The 23,562-nt window shown below is 41.1% G+C and overlaps 1 protein-coding gene and 1 pseudogene across 1 annotated transcript in view; both read left to right on the top strand.

Moving 5' to 3' along the window:
- The window catches only part of LOC109930086 (stromal membrane-associated protein 1-like), a 251,251-nt gene that overhangs the window by 123,723 nt on the left and 103,966 nt on the right, over positions 1-23,562 (top strand). The window contains exon 8 of the mRNA XM_048597072.1: positions 9,472-9,544. Coding sequence (XP_048453029.1) covers positions 9,472-9,544 — 73 coding nt within the window. The remainder of the gene's footprint in view (positions 1-9,471; positions 9,545-23,562) is intronic.
- Positions 15,002-15,101, top strand: LOC125483232 (annotated as a pseudogene).

Raw genomic sequence — 23,562 nt, 5'->3', positions numbered from 1 at the left:
TGTTAGCGTTATACATACACAGCCATCTTCCTAATTTATGTTATGTTCTACACATTGATTACTATTACTCTAAAAATTCCCAGTGGAGTTTAATGCATCTCTTTCTTAGCTCCTCCTAAATTTATTCCACATTCTGATTGAATCATGGAAATCATGGAATCCCTACAGTGTGGAAACAGGCCCTTTGGCCCAACAAGTCCATACCGACCCTCACAGCATCTCACCTAGACCCATCCCCCTATAACGCACCTAATCTACACATCCCTGAACACTATGGGCAATTTAGCATGGCCAATCCACCTAACCTGCACATTTTTGGACTGTGGGAGGAAACCGGAGCACCCGGAGGAAACCCACGCAGACACAGGGAGAATGTGCAAACACAGACGGTCGCCCAAGGGGGTATTGTCCCAGCAGGCCCAGCTCGTCCCCGTCTCCCTAACCTGTCCTTCCTCCCACCTATCCCCTACTCCCACCTCAAGCCCCACCCCATCTCCTACCTACCAACCTCATCCCGCCCCCTTGACCTGTCCGTCCTCCCTGGACTGACCTATCTCCTCCCTACCTTCCCACCTACACTCACCTCTACTGGCTCCATCCCCGCCTCTTTGACCTGTCTGTCTCCTCTCCACCTATCTTCTCCTCTAGCCATCTTCTATCCGCCTCCCCCTGTCTCCCTATTTATTTCAGAACCCCATTCCCCTCCCCCATTTCTGAAGAAGGGTCTAGGCCCAAAACGTCAGCCTTCCTGCTCCTATGATGCTGCTTGGCCTGCTGTGTTCATCCAACTCTACACCGTGTTAACTCACCTTTTCTATCTACTGTCTTTATCCATCCTGTGTTGCAATGGCTGCTTCACCCTTTTACACGTTGCCTGTAATATCTTAAAATGTTAAGTATCCTGAAATATTTAGTTTCCAGCCATGGCCATTTTTCAAGGCGTGAGTATTATAGCTTTAGTTAAGCAAAATTAATTCATTTATTTCATATTCAGGGCTTAGATTTGCAGTGGTGTAAGTGGGATTTAAGGCAAGTGAAACTGTTTTATTAAGTTTGGTGCTCGAATGTAATATTTGATTTTAGGATGCTACAGGAAGCAAGGGAAGAATTTGTGGGGCTGCTAGCAAAGATATTTGTATCATCTATAGCTACGGGTGGGCTGCCAGAGGACTGGAGTGTGGCTAATGTTGTGCCTTTATTTAGGAACGGCTCTAAGCAGAAGCCTGGGAACTACAGTCTGACAACAGTGGTGAGTAAGTTGTTGGAAGGGGTTCTGACAGACAGGGTTTACATGCATTTGGAGAAGCAGAGACTGATTGGGAATAGTCTGCATGGCTTTGTGCATGGGAAATGTGTCTTCAATCTCGATTGAGTTTTTTTGAGGACGTAACCAAAAAGATAGGTGAGGGCAGAGCGGGTAGGTATTGTGTACATGGATTTTAGTAATGCTGTGACAAGGTTTTGCATGGTAGACTGGTTTCTTAAGTTGGATTACATGGGATTCAGGGAGACCTTGCCAATTGGATACAAAATTGAGTTGACAGTAAGAGACAGAGGGTGGTGGTGGAGGGTTGTTTTTCGGACTGGAGGCCTGTGATTAGCAGTGTTCCATAAGGATCAGTGCTGAATCTACTGTTGTTTGTCATTTTATACAAATGATTTGGGTGAGAATTTAGGAGGTAAGTTTGCGGATGACACCAAGCTTAATGGTGTAGTGGGCAGTGAAGAGATTATCTAAGATTACAAAGGGATCTTGATGAATTGGGCTAATGGGCTGAGGAATGTCAAATGGAATTTAATTTGGATAAATGCAAACTATTACATTTTGATAAAACGTACAAGGGTAGGACTTATACAATTAATGGTAGGACCCTGGGGTGTGTGGTGGAACAGAGAGGCCTAGGAGTTTGGGTATATGGTTGCATTACAGGTAGACAGGATAGTTAAGGTGCTGGGCATGCTTGTCTTCATTGCTCAGGCCATTGAGTATAGGAGTTGGGACATCATGTTGAGGTTGTACAGGACATTGGTGAGGCCACTTTTGGAGTACTGTGTACAGTTCTGGTCGTCCTGCTATAGGAAGGATATTATTAAATCAGAAAGAGTTCAGAAGAGATTTACAAGAGTGTTGCCTGGACTGGAGGGTTTGACTTATAAGGAAGTACTGTACATCTCTACAACTCTGAGAGGCTGGATAGGCTGGGACCCCTTTCCAACAGAGCATAGGAGATTGAGGGGTGATCTTGTAGAGATTTAGAAAATCACGAGATTAAAAATCAAAAGCCTTTTTCCGAGGGTGGGGGAGTTCAAAACTAGAGGGCATAATGTTAAGGTGAGAGGAGAAAGATTTGAAAGGAAACTGAGGGGGACCTTTTTCACACAGAGTGTGGTTCTTATATGGATGAACTGCCAGAGGAAGTGGTCGATGTAGGTATAGTTGGAACTTATAAAAGTCATTTGGATAGGTAGATAAGTAGGAAGAGTTTACAGGGATATGGAACAAATGCAGGCAAGTGGGACCAGCTTAGTTTGGGAAACTTGGTTGGCATGGACGAGTTGGATGAAACAGTCTGTTTCTGTGCTGTGTGACTCTATGACTCCGAGACCATAAAACCATGAGAAGGAGTAGGCTAGTTGGCTCCTCAAGCATACTCTACCATTCAATAGGATCATGTTCCATCAATTTAGGTGGTCTCAACAGTTTCTTACAGCTAAAAGCCCCATATATGGTTTAGTAGCTCGTAGCCAAAAGAACACTGAAGTATATTTTATCCTGTGACTATGTTGTAGTGGGGCATGTTGTGAAATTGTGATGTGAAATGGGTACGATTCATATGTACCCTCAACGTACTATCTTTTCAACCATCCATTGTTAACTCCATTCACTTCAGCTCAGGATGTTGGTATTGCCATTGAAACAGCACAAGAATCAAGTGTTCCAATCAAAGAGCCATCTGTTTCATTTGTAGGGTTTTCCAGAACTTATTGAGCTAAGAGACACTGTAGCAGCAAAGAGAGTTCAAATCATTTGCAAAATGAAGAATGCCCTACTAGCTCTCGAATCTGTCTTTTCCGGGATTACAACGTGAGCAAAAGAAGGCAGAAATGCAGATATTTTGAGAAATTGCTGCAATCTTGAGCTAATGAGAACAATGGTCGAGATGTTGTCGTAAAGCTTGGGAAGTAGTTGGAAAGTTGCTTTGTGGAGCTGAAAGAAATTGAACCAAATCCAACTTAATGCAACTAAATCCATGATGTAGAATATGGAAAATTGATTAATCCAATTCTTGGAACTTGTCAAGTTGCTAAGTATAACGTGCTTCATGATTGATCTTGAACTTGGGTGGTATGTTAGCCTATCTGACTTCGGAGGAAATAAATGTATAACTTGTTGAAATCTTCTACGTTCCAGTTTGATTTGACAGCTAGGTATTAACTATAAAGAAATGATTGGACAGTTAGTATAACTGGGCTAGGTTTGTCTTGGGCATAATGATCTGGTATATGGCTACCCTGTCCTGTATAGAATAGAGACATTTGAAATGTATTAATAATAATTCATGTGCAGCCTAATAGAGACAAGTGGTGTGATCTGTCTTGCAGAAATAGTGCTCCTCCCTACTGTGTTAGGGAGGGAATTTTTTAGGGTGGTCATGTATTGGGTTTCACCGGTTTTAACATTTCGGTAAATTTTGTAATGACTGTAGGAGTCATGTACAATTCCCGCTGCTTTCTGTATTGCAGTCTTCAAGCTATCCATGATCCTTCTGTTATGCAAGTGCAAACTGGGTATGTGCACACCATGACTTTGTCACCACAGGTGGCACAGTGGCTCGGTGGTTAGCACTGCCGCTTCACAGCGTCAGGGACCCAAGTGCAATTCCTCCCTCTGACGACTGTCTGTGTGGAGTTTGTGCATTCTATGTCTCTGTAGGCTTCCTGGGTGCTATGTTTTCCTCCCATAGACCAAAGATATGCAGGCTAGGTGGATTGGCCATGCTAAATTGCCCATGCAGGGATGTGTAGGGTGGATTAGACATGGGAAATGCAGGCTTATGGGGATAGGTCTGGTGGTGGATCTGGGTGGGATGCTCTTTGGAGGGTCGGTGTGGACTTGATGGCTGAATGGCCTGCTTCCATGCTTCTATGATTCTATGACAACAGTGATTTTCCATGGACCAATTATGCTGCTGCTTGTAGAATATGCAGGTGGCTTTGAAACTGACCCAAATAAGCTTATTGAAAGGTTTATACCAGCACAGCAAGAGAAGGAAGTTGGAGAGAAAGGCATGGAGTAATGCAGGTTCTTTGGAAAACTGAAAGTACTGTGGGTGCTGGATCACCGAGGTTACCAGACTAGAGAGTATTGGATTAACATTGAATACTCTGCACTGCTGTAAGCTGTCCTCTGTGCAATATTTGCTATGCTGATGGCAAAAGCAACTAGTTTTGCCCACTGGACAGAAGCCAAGAGATTAGTGCTGAATCCCTCATGTTTTAGGCCATAATGTGTGTTTGGTTAATGTGAATTGGCTGTAATGCGATTGATGAATAGTGGAGAGAGATAGTAGGAACTGCAAATGCTGGAGAATCTGAGATAACAAGGTGTAGAGCTGGATGAACACAGCAGGCCAAGCAGCATCAGAGGAGCAGGAAAGCTGACGTTTCGGGCCCAGAACCTTCTGAAGACGAATTTTCTACTGTACAGTATAACAATTTTCTATTGTGATTTCCCTATAACGCGATTTTCTGTAGCACGAAGTCACACAAGAATGCAACTGTCTTGTTATAGAAGAAATACCTGTATGTAAACGAGGTTGATTCTGAAATTTGAGGTATATTTGTCAAATTGAGGTGGCACTAATTAGATAGAACAGTCTAACCTAACTGTAGCCAAGAAATGGCAAAAGGCTTTGATTATATTTATAAAAGAATTATGGCAGATGAAAACCCAGTGCAGATTGTAGTGCATGATGTCATGTAATCAAAAACAAAATATTTAAAGCAGCATGCTTGTCTGGCATGAGGTGATTCGGTGAGTCACTGAAAGATTGACAAGTGGTTGCACAGAATGAGCATGAACTACACTCTCATTTCAACTGTTTAAAAATCAGTCTGAACGCTAACATAGAACAGTACAGCACAGTACAGGCGCTTCGGCCCACAATGTTGTGCTGAACTTTTACCCTAAACCTAAGGTCTGTCTAACCTCCACCCCTACCCTATACCATCATCCATATGCCTATCTAATAGCCGCTTCAATGCCCCTGATGAGGCCGACTCCACTACCCTCTCCGGCAATGCATTCCACGCCCCTACCGCTCTCTGAGTAAAGAACCTACCTCTGACATCTCCCCTATATCTACCTCCACTCACTTTAAAACTATGCCCCCTCGTAATATCTACCTCCACCCTAGGAAAAAGTCTCTGGCTGTCCACTTTATCTATACCTCTGATTATTTTGTACACCTCTATCAAGTCACCTCTCATCCTTCGTCGTTCTAAAGAGAAAAGCCCTAGCTCTGTCAACCTTTCCTCGTAAGACCTTCCCTCCATTCCAGGCAACATCCTGGTAAATTTCCTCTGCACCTTTTCTAATGCTTCCACATCTTTCCTGTAATGAGGCGACCAGAACTGGACACAATACTCCAGATGTGGCCGAACCAGGGTTTTGTATAGCTGGAGCATAACTTCACGGCTCTAGAACTCAGTCCTTCAATAAATGAAAGCTAACACACCATACGTATTCTTAACAACTGTATCCACCTGGGTGGCAGCTTTCAGGGAACTGTGGACATGAACCCCAAGATCCCTCTGCTCTTCCACACTGCCAAGAATCTTTCTGTTAACCCTGTATTCTGCTTTCAAGTTTGTTCTTCCAAAATGAATCACCTCACACTTTTCAAGTTTAAACTCCATCTGCCACTTCTCAGCCCAGCTCTGCATCCTATCAGTGTCCCTTTGTAACCTAGAACAGCCCTCCGCACTGTCCACAACTCGACTCATCTTCATATCGTACCTTTGAAAATGTCTGTTAAGGCCTGTTTTGAAATTTTCATTGACCTCAACTGTCAAGATATGCATAAAGAGCTTGAAACTGAGAGAGAAGATTGAGATACATTTCTACAAGTTGATCATGTGCATTTCAAATGGAAATTGATGAGCACAGAAAAAATAGTAAAGGGAGTAGATGATTCCATAGTGATGCTAGATCTGGTTGAGGGTGATGATTTCTGTTATTATTGTAGAATGTAGAGAACGGTGTGCATTGTAGATGGTTCTGCCAGAACCTAAATGTCAATGCTAACTACTGCTTACAACCCAAACTGAATTATAGAATAGTGACAAAGCAGGAGGAGACCTTTCAGCCTGTTGGCTGTGCTCGCTCTCTGCAAGAACATTTAACCTAGTGCCACACATGCATCTTTCCCCAGAACCTTGCAAATGTTTCCTCTTTGATAATTACTCAAATCCCTTTTGAAAGCCATTATTGAACCTGCTTCCACCACTCTGTCAGGCAATGGATTCGTATCCTAGCCACTGGGAATGTAGAAGTATTTCCCTAATGTCACCTTTGCTTCTTTTGCCAGATACTTTAAATCTGTGTTGTCTGTTTCTTGATACTTCTCCTGATGGGAACTTCATTTTTCCCTGCCTAATCTGGTCAAACCTCTTGTGGCTTTGACAGTGCCTCTCACGTCTCATCCTAACAGTCTCTTCCACAGAGGAAACAAGTCTCAGCTGGTCCAACTGCTTATGTAACTGAAATTCTCTTCCGTGGAACTATTCTGTGAACTTTTCTCCTGCACTCTTTGGATTGCCTTCACAATCTTCCTGAGGTATGGTGCCCAAAACTGAATGCAGCACTCCAGTCAAGGCTGAACTAGAGTTTCTATTAATTTGGCATGGCTTTCTTGGCTGTACTCCTGTTTACAAAACACACAATCCCTTTTGTTTATTAATCTGCACTCTTCAATCCCCTGCCACCTTCAATGATTTGTGAGCACGTATCCCCAGGCTTCGCTCTTTCTGCACCATGTTCTTCCACTAAATTGAATGACTTCAGACTTCTTCTCTGCATCAAATTTCATCTGCAGTTGTCTACTCATTCCCCCAACCTGTCAAAGAAATCTGGAATCCTAAGTGTTCTTGCAAACACACAAATTGGAAAAATAAATCTATGATTGAAGCTGATATCAAGTCATGAGATATTTTTCACTTGATTGATTGTGAAAATTTTCCCGTACAAGTAAATGAAGCAGCTTTTAGTGATGACAGTTTTTTAAAATATTATCATCAGTATCTGTGAAAGGATCTTTGCTTGGGTGAATCTCACAAGGTCTGTTTTGATGCTTACCTTTTAGATTAAATCAGCAAAATTGCTCAGTTCCAGAAGCAGAACATTGCTAATTTGAATAAAGTTGGAGTAGAAATTGAATGCTTATAACGCAAAATATCAGAAGTTTGCTAAGCTATTAATATGATTGTAGTTTGCTTCTGTTACATGTGTATATTTGTCAGGTTTAATCCTGACTACTATCTGGCAGCATTTCTGGAAAGTATGTACAAGTTCAGCATAAATATTACAAGGAAAAGATGGTTGTAGTTATGGTCTGATTGAGCTGTTGAGTCTGCTTTGAGGAACAAAATGGAAGGAATGAAGTAACCTTGAATAGGCGCAGTAGGATAATTTGATGCATTAATTGGATATATAACTTGTTATGTAAACTCATTAGATAATTCTTGGATGATAACAATTCTGGTAATTTGAGAGAACCTCTACATATAATTTGGAGACAATTGCATTTTGTGAAAATTATCTACTTGAGCATAACCTAATTCTCACTGACCCAAAGCTGGTTTCTTTTTGCGGAAATTTGAATTTTGTTTGTGGCCACTTTACTGGCAGTCTCAAAAACCTGAAAGCCCTTGTGATGTTCTGACATCATGTACAATATCCATAATTACAGGAACTAATGTTGAGAACGTCTGTGGACAACGTTAAAGGCTTTGAATTCACAATAACAATAGGTTTTAGGGACTTTGATAAGTCACAGAAATCAGTAAATGGTAGTTTTTCAGACAGAAGGGAAGTTTAGAATAGAATCGTACAATTCCTACAATGCAGATAGAGGCCATTTGGCCTATTGAGTCTGCACTGACCGTCCGAAGAGCATCCCACCTACACCCACCCTCTACCTATCCCTGTAACCCCACGTTTGCCATGGCTAATCCTCCTGGCCTGCACATCCCTGGACACTACAAGGCAATTTAGTATGGCCAATCCATCTAACCTACATGTCTTTGGATATGCAGTATTAATATCAGTGCTCCATACTAATGACAGGGTTCGAGGCTTCCAGTTTGGGGTTCTATTCTGAATGTTGAAGTGATGCCTATTCTTGTCTCTGGTAGTTTGTGGTTGTAATGGCCCTGTTGTCTGACTTGACAACATTGTATTTAATACTGTTGTCCAAGTACATCTGTCACTAGTACAGCCTGTTCTGTCCTTTCTTCACAGTCTGTTCTAAATGATTGCTGATGTCTTTGTTACATCATGATTTGCTTTATACTGCAATAATTGTCAAGTTTACAGATAACACAAACCTTGGAAATGTAGTAATCAGTAAGGAAGATTGCCCCCTTCACCCTTGCCTGCTCCTGTTGTCTCTCTTCCTTGCACTCTCGCTAGCTACGGCAGCACCTTCTCTCACTGTTGTCTGCGTCCGCCTGCGCGCTCTTGCTCGCATTCTGTCAGAAAATAGAGAGAGTTTACTGAGAGTCGGAGACTTGTATCACTCTGACTTCACTTCTCTAAACCCACCACTGTAAAAGCCTTATACATATACTCAGATCTGACTTAACTTATGGAGGGTTGTTGAATCAGCTAACAAACAGTTTATTTCATAGCTATGCCTTACCTTATGTCTATGACTGTCAACCATTACTCTCATCTCAAGCCTTTTGTTCCTCTAATTGGTTTCCTCTCCATTTAAAGTAAAGCTTTCAGTTTTGTAACCCAGCTTTTGGAACTCCCTTTCTAAATCACTCCACAACATTTTCTCTGTCCCTTTTGTGGATGATCAAAGGTGTGTCGGTTAGATATTCTGCAGCTGACCAAAAGACTTTTGCTTGTCTCAGCAAAATTTCCCCCTTAAAATTGGGTTCTGTTTCTAACACTCCTCAAGGCACTTTTGATTTTTTGTTTCTGTTTAAAGGTACTGTATGAATGCAACTTTATTGTACCAGTATGCTTGATGGTAGATTATAGATTATTAGATTATCAGGAGCAAGAGGACTGGGGATCACTGTGCTGACAGTCAAGAAAGTATTAACAAAGATGTAGAACAAAGAAGGGGGTGATTACATGTGAATAAAAGAAAATAGTGATGGGAATGATCTTTCAGTGGCTGTAATTATTTAAGATTATTTTAATTAACTGTATTAATTCATATCTTCTTTTAATGATAGAAGAAAGACCAAGTGGATACTAGAATGAGCCCTCACAAGGTAGCACAGTCAACCATCGATCTGTTAGGGCTGGGTAAGTAACGAATATTTAAGTGGGTTTTATTTTACGCTTGTGTAAGACATAACGCACTTTTGTTGAAATGAAAATGCCTGTAACAATTATTCTCAGCATAGTAGTCATTGTTGGCTAAACTTGAAATGGCGGAGGCCGTCTTTAGAGAGCTTAGTAAGACACTGGTACATAACTCACTCTGCGGCTTAGCAGTATAAGTAATGAACTCCTAAGGGAAGGAATTTCTACCAAAGTGTTCTCTAAAGATACATTGTGTGTGACTTTTCAACATTTACAATCCAAAGAGTTTTAGCAAGGCTTATGTAAGATATTGTGTTTTAGCTCTGTATATGCAGTATCTTCCTTACAATTTGAATTACATTTTGGCCCCATCCGGTGAAAGTGCAAGTTTATTTTTATCTTGAATGCATATATTTCATGCTGTCAGTTATTTGTCTTGATTTTCAACTTTGCATTGCTTTTGCTTGAAACCATAATTGGCTTTTTTTATAGAATGGTTATTTTACCTCCACTTGCTATTTCTGAAGTTCAGCACATTGTCTAACAGAAATCTTAAAACATCTGGCTGTAAATGACGACTACACCCAAAACAAATTAAGGGTGAGCTTGGCCAAATTGGCCATTCAGTTCCCTTGAAGGAAGAGACATTTCTTGTATTTAAGATTCTATGATAAATAATGTGATTGTTTTTAAAGTTTTTTTAATTAAAGAAAGAATGTGAATTTTTGAATACTGAAATTCAGTGACTTCAAAATAAACCTTCTAGGAGTGGTGAACAAATATTAACTTTGAAAATGTCAAGCTGCTATTTTTCTGTAGATTGATTAAATCATCTACAATTTGTTATGCAATTATTGTCCCCACCATTAACTAAAAGCTTAGTGAATTTTTTTAACCTTACCTCACTAAGAATTTTGCCTCGTTTCAATTTCAGTTGAATCTAATTGCCATTTGCAATTTTAATTCATTCTATTCAGTGAAACCTTTCAAGTGAATTGTGTTGAAAATGTTCTTGTAAATGCAGCTGACATTTGAATATTTTCTCCTTTGCAAAAGCTCATCTTCCCTTGGAGTATAGACTAAGTTGAGCAGTTTTGGGGGCACCATGTGCTTTATCATGAACATGAAGAAAATACTGCATTTAAGTGGTGTCTATAAGGTGCAAGTTGCTTTTACCTGAGGTTATTAATTGCTCAAATTCGACCTTTTTCAGAAGTTGGTGGGACAGTACCTCCAGCCATTTGCTGAATACTTTGAATTAGGCTGATATAATTGTGAAATTTTATTATGTAATCTAGCTAGGACAGATCATTATCAACAAATTTTCCCAAGAACGTTTGATGTTGCTATCTTTCAGTCTGGCTACCGAACGAACCTACATAACAATGTATGTAGTTTCTTTCATGACCTCAGGAACATATCAAATGTTTTACAGCCAGTGAAGTATTTTTCATGGATAGTCCTGAACTAATGAAGGGAAGCACAGCAGGCAGTATTTACATAGCAAGATCTAATCAAACAGCAGTGAGGTAAGAACAGAATAATCTAGTGACCTTAATTGAGAAATGAGTGTAAGCAAGAATAGCATTTTCTTCTAAAGTTGGTTGAATGGACCAAAGTAGTCTGTCCCTCAGTGGTACCCTGCTCTGCTCCTAACACTCCTCACCCCATCCCAAAAAATAACTATGGCACCTTACATGCAATTGATAAACACTTGCCCTTTCACTTTCCTCATCCTCGCTATTCAAAGCCCCAAATCAATCTTCCAGGTGAAGTAGCATTTTATTTGTACTACTTTTAATCTGGCCTACTGCATTCACTGCTCACAATCTGGTCTCCTTTACAATGGCGAAACCAAATGCAGACTGAGTGGCCACTTTGCAGAACACCTCCACACTGTAAGAATGACCCAGACCTTCCAGTTGCTTTCCATTTCTTTTAAACCATCTTGCTCCCATGCTAGTATTTCCAATTTGGGCTTGCTACAGTGTTCCAGCAAAGTTCACTGCAAGAGTTCAGTGCATGCTCTCTGCCCTTTGTTTGGTTACACTATTTTACCCTGGCTGTGTCTTATTAGAAACATAGAAGATAGGAGAAGGAGAAGGCCATTTGGCCTTCGAACCTGCTCTGTCATTCATCACGATCATGGCTGATCATGCAACTCATTAGCCTAATCCTGCTTTCTCTCCATAACTTTTGATCCCATTCACCCCAAGTGCTATATTTAGCCACATCTTCAATACATTCAATGTTTTGGCATCAACTACTTCCTGTGCTAATGAATTCCACTCTTTGACCCAAATGGTCTACCCCAAATCCTCAGACTGTGACCCCTGGTCTGGACACACCCACCATTGGGAACCTCCTCCCTACATCTACCCTGTCTAGTCCTTTTAGAATTTTATAAGTCTGTATGAGATCCCCCACTCATTCGTCTGAACTCCAGTGAAAACAATCCTACGTCTCTCCTCATACGTAAGTCCCGCCATCCTTGGAATCAGCCTGATAAATCTTCGTTGAACTCCCTTGAGAGCAAGAGTATCCATTCTTCCTCAGAAATGGAGACCAAAACTGCTCACAATATTCTAGGTGTGGCCTCACCAAGGTCCTGTGTAACTGCAACAACACTTCCCTGCTCCTGTACTCAAAATCTCTTGCAATGAAGGCCAACATACCATTTGCTTTCTTTACCGCCTGCTGCACCTGCATGCTTACCTTCAGCGACTGGTGCACAAGGACACCCAGGTCCTCCTAAACACTCCCCTGTCCCATTTTACAGCCATTAAGGTAGTATCTGCCGCCTTGTTTTTGCTTCCAAAGTGAATAACCTCACATTTATCCAAATTATACTGTGACTGCCATTGATCTGTTCACTCACCTGACCTGTCCAGATCTTGCTGAAAGATCTCTGCATCTTTGTCACAGTTCACCCTCTGACTCAACTTGGTATCATCTGCAAACTTTGAGATGTTACATTTTGTTCCCTCATCCAGATCATCAATATAGATTGTGAATAGCTTTGTGTTAGCTTTGCTCTGTGCAGAGCAGATCCATTTTCTCCTTTTCACGTTAACTGTTTCTGTCTCCATAGATGCTGCTAGACCTGCTGGGTTTCTCTAGCACTTTTTTTTTTATTTGATAACACAACTATCTGATAAGGTTGCAAGTATAATTTAGGTCTGATTTTGGTCAGTTGAAGATCTAACTGGAGGTGAGTGAGCACAATATCTATGTTTAGAGTGGTTAGGAATTGGAGCTGTTTCTGCATTCAGATAACTACAAGCCTGAATTTCTCTATGAAGACAGACTCTGTCAGGCGGAAACTTAGGCAGTCCTCCCTTTTTACTGTTTCCCATCCTATGAAAACTTAAACATGCACCCTAGCAATATCTTATAATGTGTATTACTCCAATGATCCTAATAACAAGTGGTGGTTGCAAATCTCCCAATGAGTAGAATCAGGATCCTGATGCTGTGTAGAAAGTACTTTTTTTCTGTCTTATTAAATCTTCAACTGCTAGGAGTGGTATCTGCAAACTCTTTTTGAGTATATTTTGTTTCATATTCTAATGGGCACATTTTGAGACGTGCTGTAGGTGTCAATTTCCGGGTTTTTTTGAGAGGCATATTTATGGAATAGACTGAGATCACTTGGTTTATTGAGTCTTTGCCAGCTGTCTGCAGAGCAACCCAGTCAGAAGTATTTCTCCACTCAATCCCAATGGCCTGAAATTTTATTTCCTTCAAGTGCCTTCCAGATTTCTTGTAGGCCATGTCAGCTTACGCAGCCTTTGAGGGTATACAGTTTCAAACCAATAAAATTTGTTGTACAATAAAACTTCTTCCTTATATCCTCCCCATATCTTCTGCCAAAAAGATAATCAGTGGCCCCCAGTCCTTGTAAGATCACCTAATGAAAACACTGTCTCTTTGTCTACTTTATCCAAGCCGACATACTCTCGTATGGAGCTTTCAAATCTCCCGTCAAGTATTGTGTGCTCCAAGGAGAGCAACCCCAGCTTCTTCAACCTGAACTCATAACTAAAACATCCCCATTCCTGGAACCACTGTAGTAAATCTCCTCAGCGCTTCTGGGGAACTTCTCAATCATCTTAAAATGTGGCCACCAGAACTGGATGCAGTTCTCTAGCTGTGGCCTACCCAGGAATTTTTGGAGCTTCAATGTGACCTTTCTGCTTTCCTCTCTTTCTTTATGTAGCTCAGGTTCCTATATGCTTTGCTAATTGCCCTATCAATATGTTCTAACATCTTCAAAGCTCAAAGCACAGGCACTCCAGATCCCACTTTCTGCACAATATTTGGAACTATGTCAAAGATTGTATATTGCCTCTCCCACACTCATCTGTCAAATTCTATCATTTCGTATTTCTCTGTATTAAGTTCCGTCTGCCCCATTTTTGTTTTGGTTGATCATCCTTTGCATTCGCCACACTTCCCACTTTGGTATCATTAGCAAACTTTGCAATTTTATGTATTGTATTCCAATACCCAAAAGCCAGTCATCCTTCTGGAACACAAAAGATGGCCTGGCCACTGACTACAATATCTCCTGAAGAATACTTTTTAAATAAAACACTTTACCATCCTTCAGTGTGGAAAAACGGCCAATTACTTATTTATTTCCCTTTCCTATAACTGCCAGTCAAGCCTGTTCTTCTAGTTTAGCACGGTATTTTGTTTTATCATTAACTGTGGTCATTGCAATTGCAACCCTCTTTTTTAAAAAAAATCCTCGTCTCCGAAATTTTTTCTGTTTTTATGTAGAAGAAATGAATAGGTTTATTTGACAGTTAGTTGGTTCCTTGGGTTTGAAAGTTACAAGGAAACCCAGTGATAACACAGCAGATAAATCATAGAACAGAATCAAAGAATTCCTACAGTGCAGAAATGGGGAACTAAATACATCTTTTTGTTACTATTACTAGGAATGGCAGCCAGGAGGCTGGTGAAGAGTCACTTCCACCTCTTGCTTTCCAGTGTCCCTCAGTCAGATTCTGGCTGACCCATGCAGGAGCAATCCTTGTAAATTTACCAGAATGTCGAGACTTGCAACAACATACTAGCTCCTGTGGTGCACCAGTTCTGACAAATTAAGCCCATTGTCTTGTAATCACCCCCACCACCACCACCACACTCCCCCACCCACCCACATTTCAAACTTGCTCTTACATTGGTACGTTTCACCACTGTTTGGTTAGACACATGGTTAAAAAAGGACAGATTGTTTGCTTGATGCAGTCATATTCCTTTGTCAAACTCTCATTTCATGGGTTCACAATTCCAAAACTGGAATATTGGGAAATTTCAATCTATTTTTCAAGTTAAGATGAATTGGCGCAATCTTTTGTATTTCACGTAAGACTGTGCAGTGCTGCTTAAACAGAAGGTCACGACTGTACTGTGTGCACATGTTCAAGTCACCATATCCTAAAGGAAGTTCTGTTTGGCAGCACATATACTAAAATTGGAACGATACAGAGAAAATTAGCCCCTGTACAAAGATGGCACACAAATTTGTGAAGCCTTCCATATTTTCAAGGGCCCCCACTTGTGGTGCAGTGGTAGTACCCCTACCTTTGGACCAGCAGGCCAAGTTCAAGTCCCACCTGCTCCAGAGGTGTGTGACAACACCCCTGAACAGGTTCGTTAGACAAATGGGTTAAATTAATTAAAGGAACAAGATGATGATTTGGCCCCTTGATCAAGAATCTATCTATCACTGCCTTAAATATATAGAAGTACTTTGCATCCACTGCTATCTGTGGCAAGGAGTTCCAAAGTCACTCAACCCTCTCAGAAGAAATTCCTTGTTGTCTCAGTCTTAAATTAGCACCTCTTTATTCTGAGACTATGCCCTATAGCCCTAAACTCTTCCATGAGGGGAGCATTCTCTCAGCATTCACCGTGTGAAACCCCTTAAGAATCCTGTATGCTTCAATGAGATCACCTCTCATTCTCCTAAACTCCAGAACCTAAAAGTTGGTTTTACATTGCCAGGAGGACAAATGCAATTCAATATCATATCTTCCTAGTGGAAGTTTTCAATGATTTGCACATATAGGTCACCCTGTCACTAAGTAAACAGGTTGTCTTTTAATGAAATGGAAGTGTTTCTTTTAGGTTTGAAAAGGAACAACTGTGAAATCTGACTTAGGATTGTTGGAGAGATGTTTTTACTTTTGGTTGACAACTGCATTTCCATGACAAAATAAGTTATTGGCTAGAAAACTATTAACTCCAGGAACAAGATTATTTCATTACTGGCAATTCTGGATCTGGATTCCTATTAAAGTGAAATAAAAACTGTTTGCATTTATATGGTGCCTTTAATTCAATTTTACCTCTTAAAGTGCTACACAAAAGTTGTACAAACAGAATTTGACACCACATCAAATAAAACTATTATTTAAGAACAACAGCTTAGTCACAGAATTTTAAAGGATGAGAGAGTGAGATTCAGGGTGGGAATTCCAGGGCTTGGGACCCAGACAACTAATGGCATTACTGCCAGTAACGGATATTGAGGGCCAGGAATGTGCAAGAGGCTAGAACTGCTGACAGTATTCTTGGAGGGTTGTAGGCCAAGAGACCTTACAAAGGTAGGGTGGGCTGATGCCAGAGAGAAATTTGGAATGGGTGAAGATAATTTTTTCAGTGAAGATTTTTTGATTTGTGAGACACGCACAAAAGTAGTGGACGAACAGGATTCAGTTTTGGTTTTGGATTTGGATGGCAGAATTTTGATTGAGCTCAAATGAAATTAGGGTGCAAGGTAGCAAGCCAGCTACGAGTGTGTTAGAATAGTCAGCCGTAGCAAAAACCAGCATGTGGGTTTCGACAGCATTTGAACTGAGTGGTGAAGACACTGTACTGACGTTGCTTGTAATATCAAAATGGCTGAAGTCAATGGGATTTGAGGTTGTAGCCTTGCTCGCCAAGCCGGTGTGTTTGATTGCAGACATTTTGTCACCCTGCTGGTAACATCGTCAGTGCACTTCCAGTGAAGCATTGGTGCTCTGTCCTGCTTGTAATTTATATGCCTCGGTTTGCTGGGGTGGTTGGCATCAGTTCTGGTTCTGTTTTTCAGTGACTTGTATATTAGGTCCGGATCAATGTGTGTGTTGATGAAGTTCCGGTTGGAATGCCAGGCCTCCAGGAATTCCCTGGCATGTCTATGTTTGGTTTGAGCTATTATGGATGTGTTGTTCCAGTTGAATTCGTGTCCTTCTTTGTCCGTGTGTATTCAGACCAGTGAGAATTGGTTGTGTCTCTTGGTGGCTAGTTGGTGTTTGTGTATCCTTATTGTCAGTTTTCTTCCAGTTTGGCCTATGCAGTGTTTCTCACAGTCCTTGCATGGTATTTTGTACATTATGTTAGTTTTATTGATTGTGGGTATGGGATCCTTTACGTTTGTCAGTAGCTGTCGCAGGGTTGTTGTTGGTTTGTGGGCTACCCTGATACCTAGGGGTCTGAGTAGTCTTGTGGTCATCTCTGATATGTCTCTGATGTACAGTAGGGTGACTAGTGTGTTTGGTGGTATTGTGTCTTGTTGTGGTCTGTCGTGGAGGTAAAGGCGGATTGTGCTTTTTGGATATCCATTCCTTTTAAAAACTCCACAGAAGTGCTCCTGTTCTGCTTTGCGCAATTCCGGGTTGCTGCAGTGTGTTGTGGCCCGTTTGAATAATATTCCGATGCAGCTCCGTTTTTGGGTGTTGGGGTGGGGTATCTGGTCCGTATGTGTGGTCTTTCTGTATACATAGTTCCCCATTGTTCTTACATCCTAGCATTATGTCTAGGGCGGCACAATGACTCAGTGGTTAGCACTGCAGCCTCACAGTGCCAGGGACCTGGGTTCAATTCCACCCTCTGGCAACTGCCTGTGTACAGTTTGCACATTCCCCCCCCCGTGTCTGCGTGGGTTTCCTCCAGGTGCTCTAGTTTCCTCCCACAGTCCAAAGATTTGCAGGTTAGTTGGATTGACCATGCTAAATTACCCGTTGTGTCCAGGGGTGTGTAACTTAGATGGGTTAGACATGGGGAATGCCAGGTTGTAGGGCAATGGGTCTGGGTGGGATGCACTTTGGAGGGGCAGTGTGGACTTGTTGGGCCGAATGGCCTGTTTCCACACTGTAGGGATTCTATGATCTATGAAGGGTAGTCAGTTATTGTTGTCTTCTTTTGTGAGTTTTATTGTGAGGATGTTGTTTACGTGTTGTTTGGGTTTCTGCTGGTCTTGTGCATTTGATTATCACGAAGATGTCATCTACATAGTGGAGCCAGACAATGGGTTGTATAGTGGGGAGCGCTGTCTGTTCAAACCTCTGCATTACCGCTTCTGCAATCAGTCCTGATGTTGGGGATCCCATTGGTGTTTCATTGATTTTTTTGAATATACGGTCATTGAAGGTGAAGTGGGTTGTGAGGCACAGATTCAGCAGTTTCAGGGTGCTGTCCTTGTTGATGCTGTTGGTGTCATGGGGTGCCTGCCTTTCTGATTTGTCCAGCAGTGTGACAATTGTCTCTTTGGCTAGGTCGATATTTGTGGATGTAAATAGTGCCATTGTGTCAAAGGATATTCTGTGTCCTTGATGATGTTGAGGAATTCACAGGAGGAGTAGATGAAGTGGGTAGTGTTGTCAACTAAGTATTTCAGTTTCTATTGTAGTTCTTTGGCTAGTCTGTATTTTGTTGTGTCTAGTAGTGAGACATCGGGTCTGAGAGGGCCAATGGCTTGTGTACCTTAGGGAGTCCATAGAAGTGGGGTGCATTGGATCCCTCTGCCTTCAGTTTTTGGTAGTCTGTTTTGCCGATATCTCCTGAATTGTGTAATTTCATCAGGTTTGTTTTAATCTGGCTCTAACTATGGTGTTGTGCCTTCTCAAAAACGTCAATGGAATTTGTCTGAGCATTTCAGGTTTGTTTCGTTAATGTTGAGAAATGTATAGTTCATAATAAATGAATAAATATCTACATAAAATGTAAACTTCTGCAAATATTTTAAATGCAACAAACAGTAAACCCCTCCGATTACAAGTTGGAAAATCTAACATACTCTTGATTCAGGAGAAGTTTTTGAATCAAGAGAACAGGTTGATGGGGCAACTCCATTTCCACTTGCTCATTGTTACTTGTCTTATGTTTGTTGTTTTCTATTTATCATTGCACACAATTTATAGTCTGCTTCTGTGAGTGAAACTTTGTTCATTTGTGTTTATTGGAGGTCATTGGTCATCCTTCTTTATCCAAATATAACTGACTGAATACAAGATAATGAGCTGCTCCTGGTGCTTGACTGCATAGAACATAGAACAATACAGCACTGGAACAGGCCCTTCAGCCCACGATGTTGGGCCGAACACGACGTCAAGTTAAACTGATCCACTCTGTCTGCCCAGGTCCATATCCCTACATTCCTTGCTTATTCATGTGCTTATCTAAAAGTCCCTTAAATACCCCTATTGTATCTGCCTGCATCACCAACTGTGGTAGCATGTTCCAGGCACCTACCATACAGTTTTCAAAAAAACTTGCCCCTCACAACTCCTTTGAACTTACCCCTCTTATCTTAAATGCAGCCCTCTAGTATTAGACATTTCAACTCTGAAGAAAGATTCTGACTGTCAACCCTGTGCCTCTCATTATTTTATAAACTTCTGTCAGGTCTCCCTTCAGCTTCTGCAGCTCCAGAGAAAACAACCCAAGTTTACCAACCTCTCCTGATTGTTCATAGCCTTTAATCCAGGCAGCATCCTGATGAACCTCTTCTGCACCCTCTCCAAAGCCCCCATGCCCTTTGTGTAGTATGGCAACCAGAATTGAATGCAATCCTCTAAGTTCAGCCCAACCAAACTTTTATAAAGCTGCAACATCACTTCCTGACTCTTGTACTCAATGTCCTGATCAAGGCATGCCATATACCTTCTTTGCCACTCTCCGTACATGTGTGCCACTTTTGGAGAGCTATAGACTAGGACCCCAAAGTAGATATAGTCTTTTCTGGGCAGTGTATCTGCTTCTCTGATTAAATTATCCTCCAGAAGGTCAATGGATCTCTTAATATATGTCCTTAAAGGCTAAGAGTCTGGAGTTAATATATTATGGAGGTTTTTTGGACAGAGCTGAGGCGATGACTGTCTCTGGCAGATTTTGCAGAGATGGAAATCTTTCTTTGCCCTGTGGATGGGGTTTGGTTGTCATTTCCATTCAAGTGCATCTCATTTTTAGCTGAAAATGCTTCGTATGAGCAAAAACTACAACATTGTTGATTCTGACTGCTATTCACCTTGCTCTGTTAAATATTAAACTTTGGTGCATTCACTTTTACTGATACCATTTCTCATAACTGTGTGAAGATGTGCAACTCTTTACTGATGTTTCTTCCATTGTATTCCAAATGGATCAATAATCCATTAAGAGTTTGACTTCCTTTTGTGTGCCTCTGGTCTGTTACTGTTGAGAGTTGCAATGATGAAAGCCAATGGTCTTTTAAACCTGTTATGCTAATCTGTACAAATTCAGTTCAAGCATTAATTACACCTGGGTTGCAGAGAGCTAAGATTACAGTTTGCAAGATAAGCTTGATCACACTCTTCCGACACCTATCCTGATGATTTTCCAGCACCCAAGGAGATTGCACAAATGTTTCCCAATGTCTTCCCCCACACAAATCCTCTTTTAGAATGATCATCTTTGTTTAGGAGAACACAACTTTCAACCACTTATTGGGCAGTCTATCTAAGTTACTTTCAGATAGTGTAACCACCATCTTTGTGTCCAAGGAGCATAGATTTCTGAGGGTGAATTCAGTGAGCGGCTAGTTAGCCAGCCAACAAAATAATTGAGCATTGGAAATGGTGTTTTGATTTTGCAACAACCAGAGGGAATTGGATTGGTTTTTGGCTTCACCTGTTGAGGGACTAAGTTGATATAAAAATACTTGTGCCTAAGAGCGTAAGGATAAAGTGGACTTTATATTTGCTCATTCTATGAGGAATCAGCAAGGTCATTGAGCCAACCTTGGATTGTTCTTTGAAAAGGTTCTCTTTCTCCTCCTTTATCTTTCTATGGGATTGCAAGGTCACAGTTTATGATGGATTATGATAGGTATTCTAGTTTTCTGTTTGCCTATACATCTTATGGATTTTTGTTATGTGTATTTAAGTTTATGGTAATGTTATGATTCTTATTTCACAATCTGTAATTCATAATGAAGGGATTCGGATTATTCCAAATTAAAACCTGCTGACCGCTGAGGCTAACATCATTTTGAAATTACATAGAACAGTACAGTACAGGAACAGGCACTTCAGTCCACCATGTCTACGTTGACCAAGATACCATTCTAAACTAATCCCATCTGCCTGTATATGGTCTGAATCCCTCTATTCCCTGCTTATTTTATCTAATCTGCCTGTTAAACGTTGCTATTGTATCTGCTTCTACCACCTCCCCAGCAACACTTTCCAGTGCCTACATCTTCTGTTTAAAAAAAACTTGCCTTGCATACCTCCTTTAAACTTTTCCCCTCTCACCTTTAAACCTATGCCTTCTAGTATTTTGACGTTTCCATTCTTGGAAAAAGACTCTATCCTTGCCTCTCATAGCTTTATATATAATTCTATCAGGTTGCCCCTCAGCCTCCAATGCTCTAAACAATCCAAATTTGTCAATCTCTCCTTATAGCTAACACATTGCAATCCAGGCAACATCCTGGTAAACCTGCTTTGTTCCCTCTCCGAAGCCTCCACATCCTTCCTATAGTGTGGCAACCAGAACTGTGCACATTGTTCCAAATGTGGCCTAACTAAAGACTTATACAGCTACAACATGATGAAATTGTACAAATCAAATAAATTACGTAAAATTGCAACTTAACTTAACCGAAGATTTGGAATATGTACTCTTTTGTTTTAAGCAATTTATCACTGAGTGAAAGAACTATTAAGTTTGATTGAAACTTGTTTGATACAGAACAGCAGTGTGTCGCGCAATTCAGGTTCTAGACAAAGTCCAATCAAAGCCACAGGCAACTATCCAGAGAAACTGCAGATTTATAATTTGACCATTCTCTTCCTCCGAAGTCCTAGAAATGGACTTCAAATTGAAGTTGTTGAAGTATCAATCATATGGAAATCAGTTATCAACATTACTTTCAGTCTATTATATACACAGTTTTGCAAGTAACCTAGTGGCAGATCTAGTACAAAAGACCAGTAAGTACGCTAGAAATGATCTAAATATTAGCTGAGGCTCGGTGGCCATCCTCTCTCCTCTGAGTCAGGAACTTGGGGAATTGTATTGAGTCCCATTTCGAGGCAAAAGCACATAACACTGAATATATGCCAGCTCTAGATATGCAGTCCCTCCAAAGAGACTTTATACAGAGTTTGCCCTCTCGGGAGGATTTATAACATTCCATGATGATATTTGAAGTGGCCAATATTTTGCTCTTAACCATTTTGGTCAAGCACATTATCTGGTTCTCTTCATTTGCTGTTTGAGGTAGCAAAGCTCAGCACAAGCTGGAAGAACAGCATCTCATTTTCCGTTTAGGCACCCTGCAGCCTTCTGGACTCAATATCGTCTTCAATAACTTTAGGGCCTGAGCTCTCCCATTTTGTGCATTACAACACTCACAACACATCAAAAATACTTAATTACTGTAAAACACTTAATTACTTTAAAACACTTAAGGTTAATCTGCTCTTGTGACAGGGCATTTTAATGCAGTATCTTTCTTCTGAGATCATGTCAGAGCAGGTTTAATTCTGTGGTGCTGAGTATCTGCTTTGTCCATTAAAGGAGAAATTTGAGAGGAGGTTGTCACAGCTGCACACTTAAGAGCAACTTTAGTAGTAGTTTGAGCACTATGGGGGAGAGTGGTGTAATAGTAATGTCACTGGGCTAGTAATCCAGAGGCTGAGGCTAATGTTCTGGTCACAAGTTCAGATCCCAGCATAACAGCTGCCATGAAACTGTTATTGATTGTGGTGAAAAAGACTATCATATCCGTTCTATCGCAGTTAAGTGCACTGGCTGCAGGCTGGTCTTATTAATTTCACAAAGCTGCCTCACCTATGAGTACAGAGGAATTGACAGCTTGAAAGGTCAAGGGAAATTCTGTTCCAAACTATATCTGTATTGGGAAAATAAAGATCTCAGTTCGATAAAGCAGTTCATGCGATATCCTGACTATATATCTTAGCCTACCACTCCAGTGTTCGTCTTTCTTGAATTTTCAATTTGGGCATATTTATTGGAATTCTTGTTTGTCCTTGGGGAAAATAGAGATCATACAACTATATGGGCAAGGGAATAACCGATATTAGATCACCAATCCGCAGACCATGTCACTGTTCCCCCTACCTGTTCACTATTAAAATGACTGCAGGATCCTTTAAGAAAATTCATAATCGTCTGATATACACAAAATACTCCTGAAAAGTTTTTGGTTTGTAAAACGTACCTGAACCACATTTTATCTGACTTTGCCCTAAATCCCTTGATATCCTCACTGGAAGTTACTCCGGAACATCCTGCTCCAAACTTCCTGCATTCCCAACCACCACTGCTCCCCACAAACAGCCTCTCAACACCTTCCGCTGCAACCACAGAAGGTGTAACACCTGTCTGTTTACTTCCTCTCACCTCCATATCCAAGGGCCCAAACACACCTTCCAGGTGAAAGCAGTGCTTTACCTGCACTTCACACAACCTCGTCTTCTGCATTCGCTGCTCACAATGTGGTCTCCTCTACATTGGGGAAACAAAGCAAAGACCAAGTGACCCCTTTACAGAACACCTGTGCTTGGTCCATACAAAACACCCTTTTGCCTGCCGCGTCAACACATCACACTGTTCCTTGGCCAACATGTCTGTTTAAGGCTTGCTGCAGTGCTCCAGCAAAGCTCAGCACAATCTAGAAGAACAGCACCTCATTTTCTGCTTAGGGAGCCTGCAGCCCTCAGGACTCAATAACTTTAGGGTCTGAGTTCTCC

This window comes from Rhincodon typus, chromosome 5 (genome assembly GCF_021869965.1).
Source record: "Rhincodon typus isolate 14 chromosome 5, sRhiTyp1.1, whole genome shotgun sequence".
In the NCBI taxonomy this organism is placed as follows: Eukaryota; Metazoa; Chordata; class Chondrichthyes; order Orectolobiformes; family Rhincodontidae; genus Rhincodon; species Rhincodon typus.
Note: the sequence above shows the minus strand (reverse complement) of the source record. Positions and strands in the feature narration are given on the sequence as shown.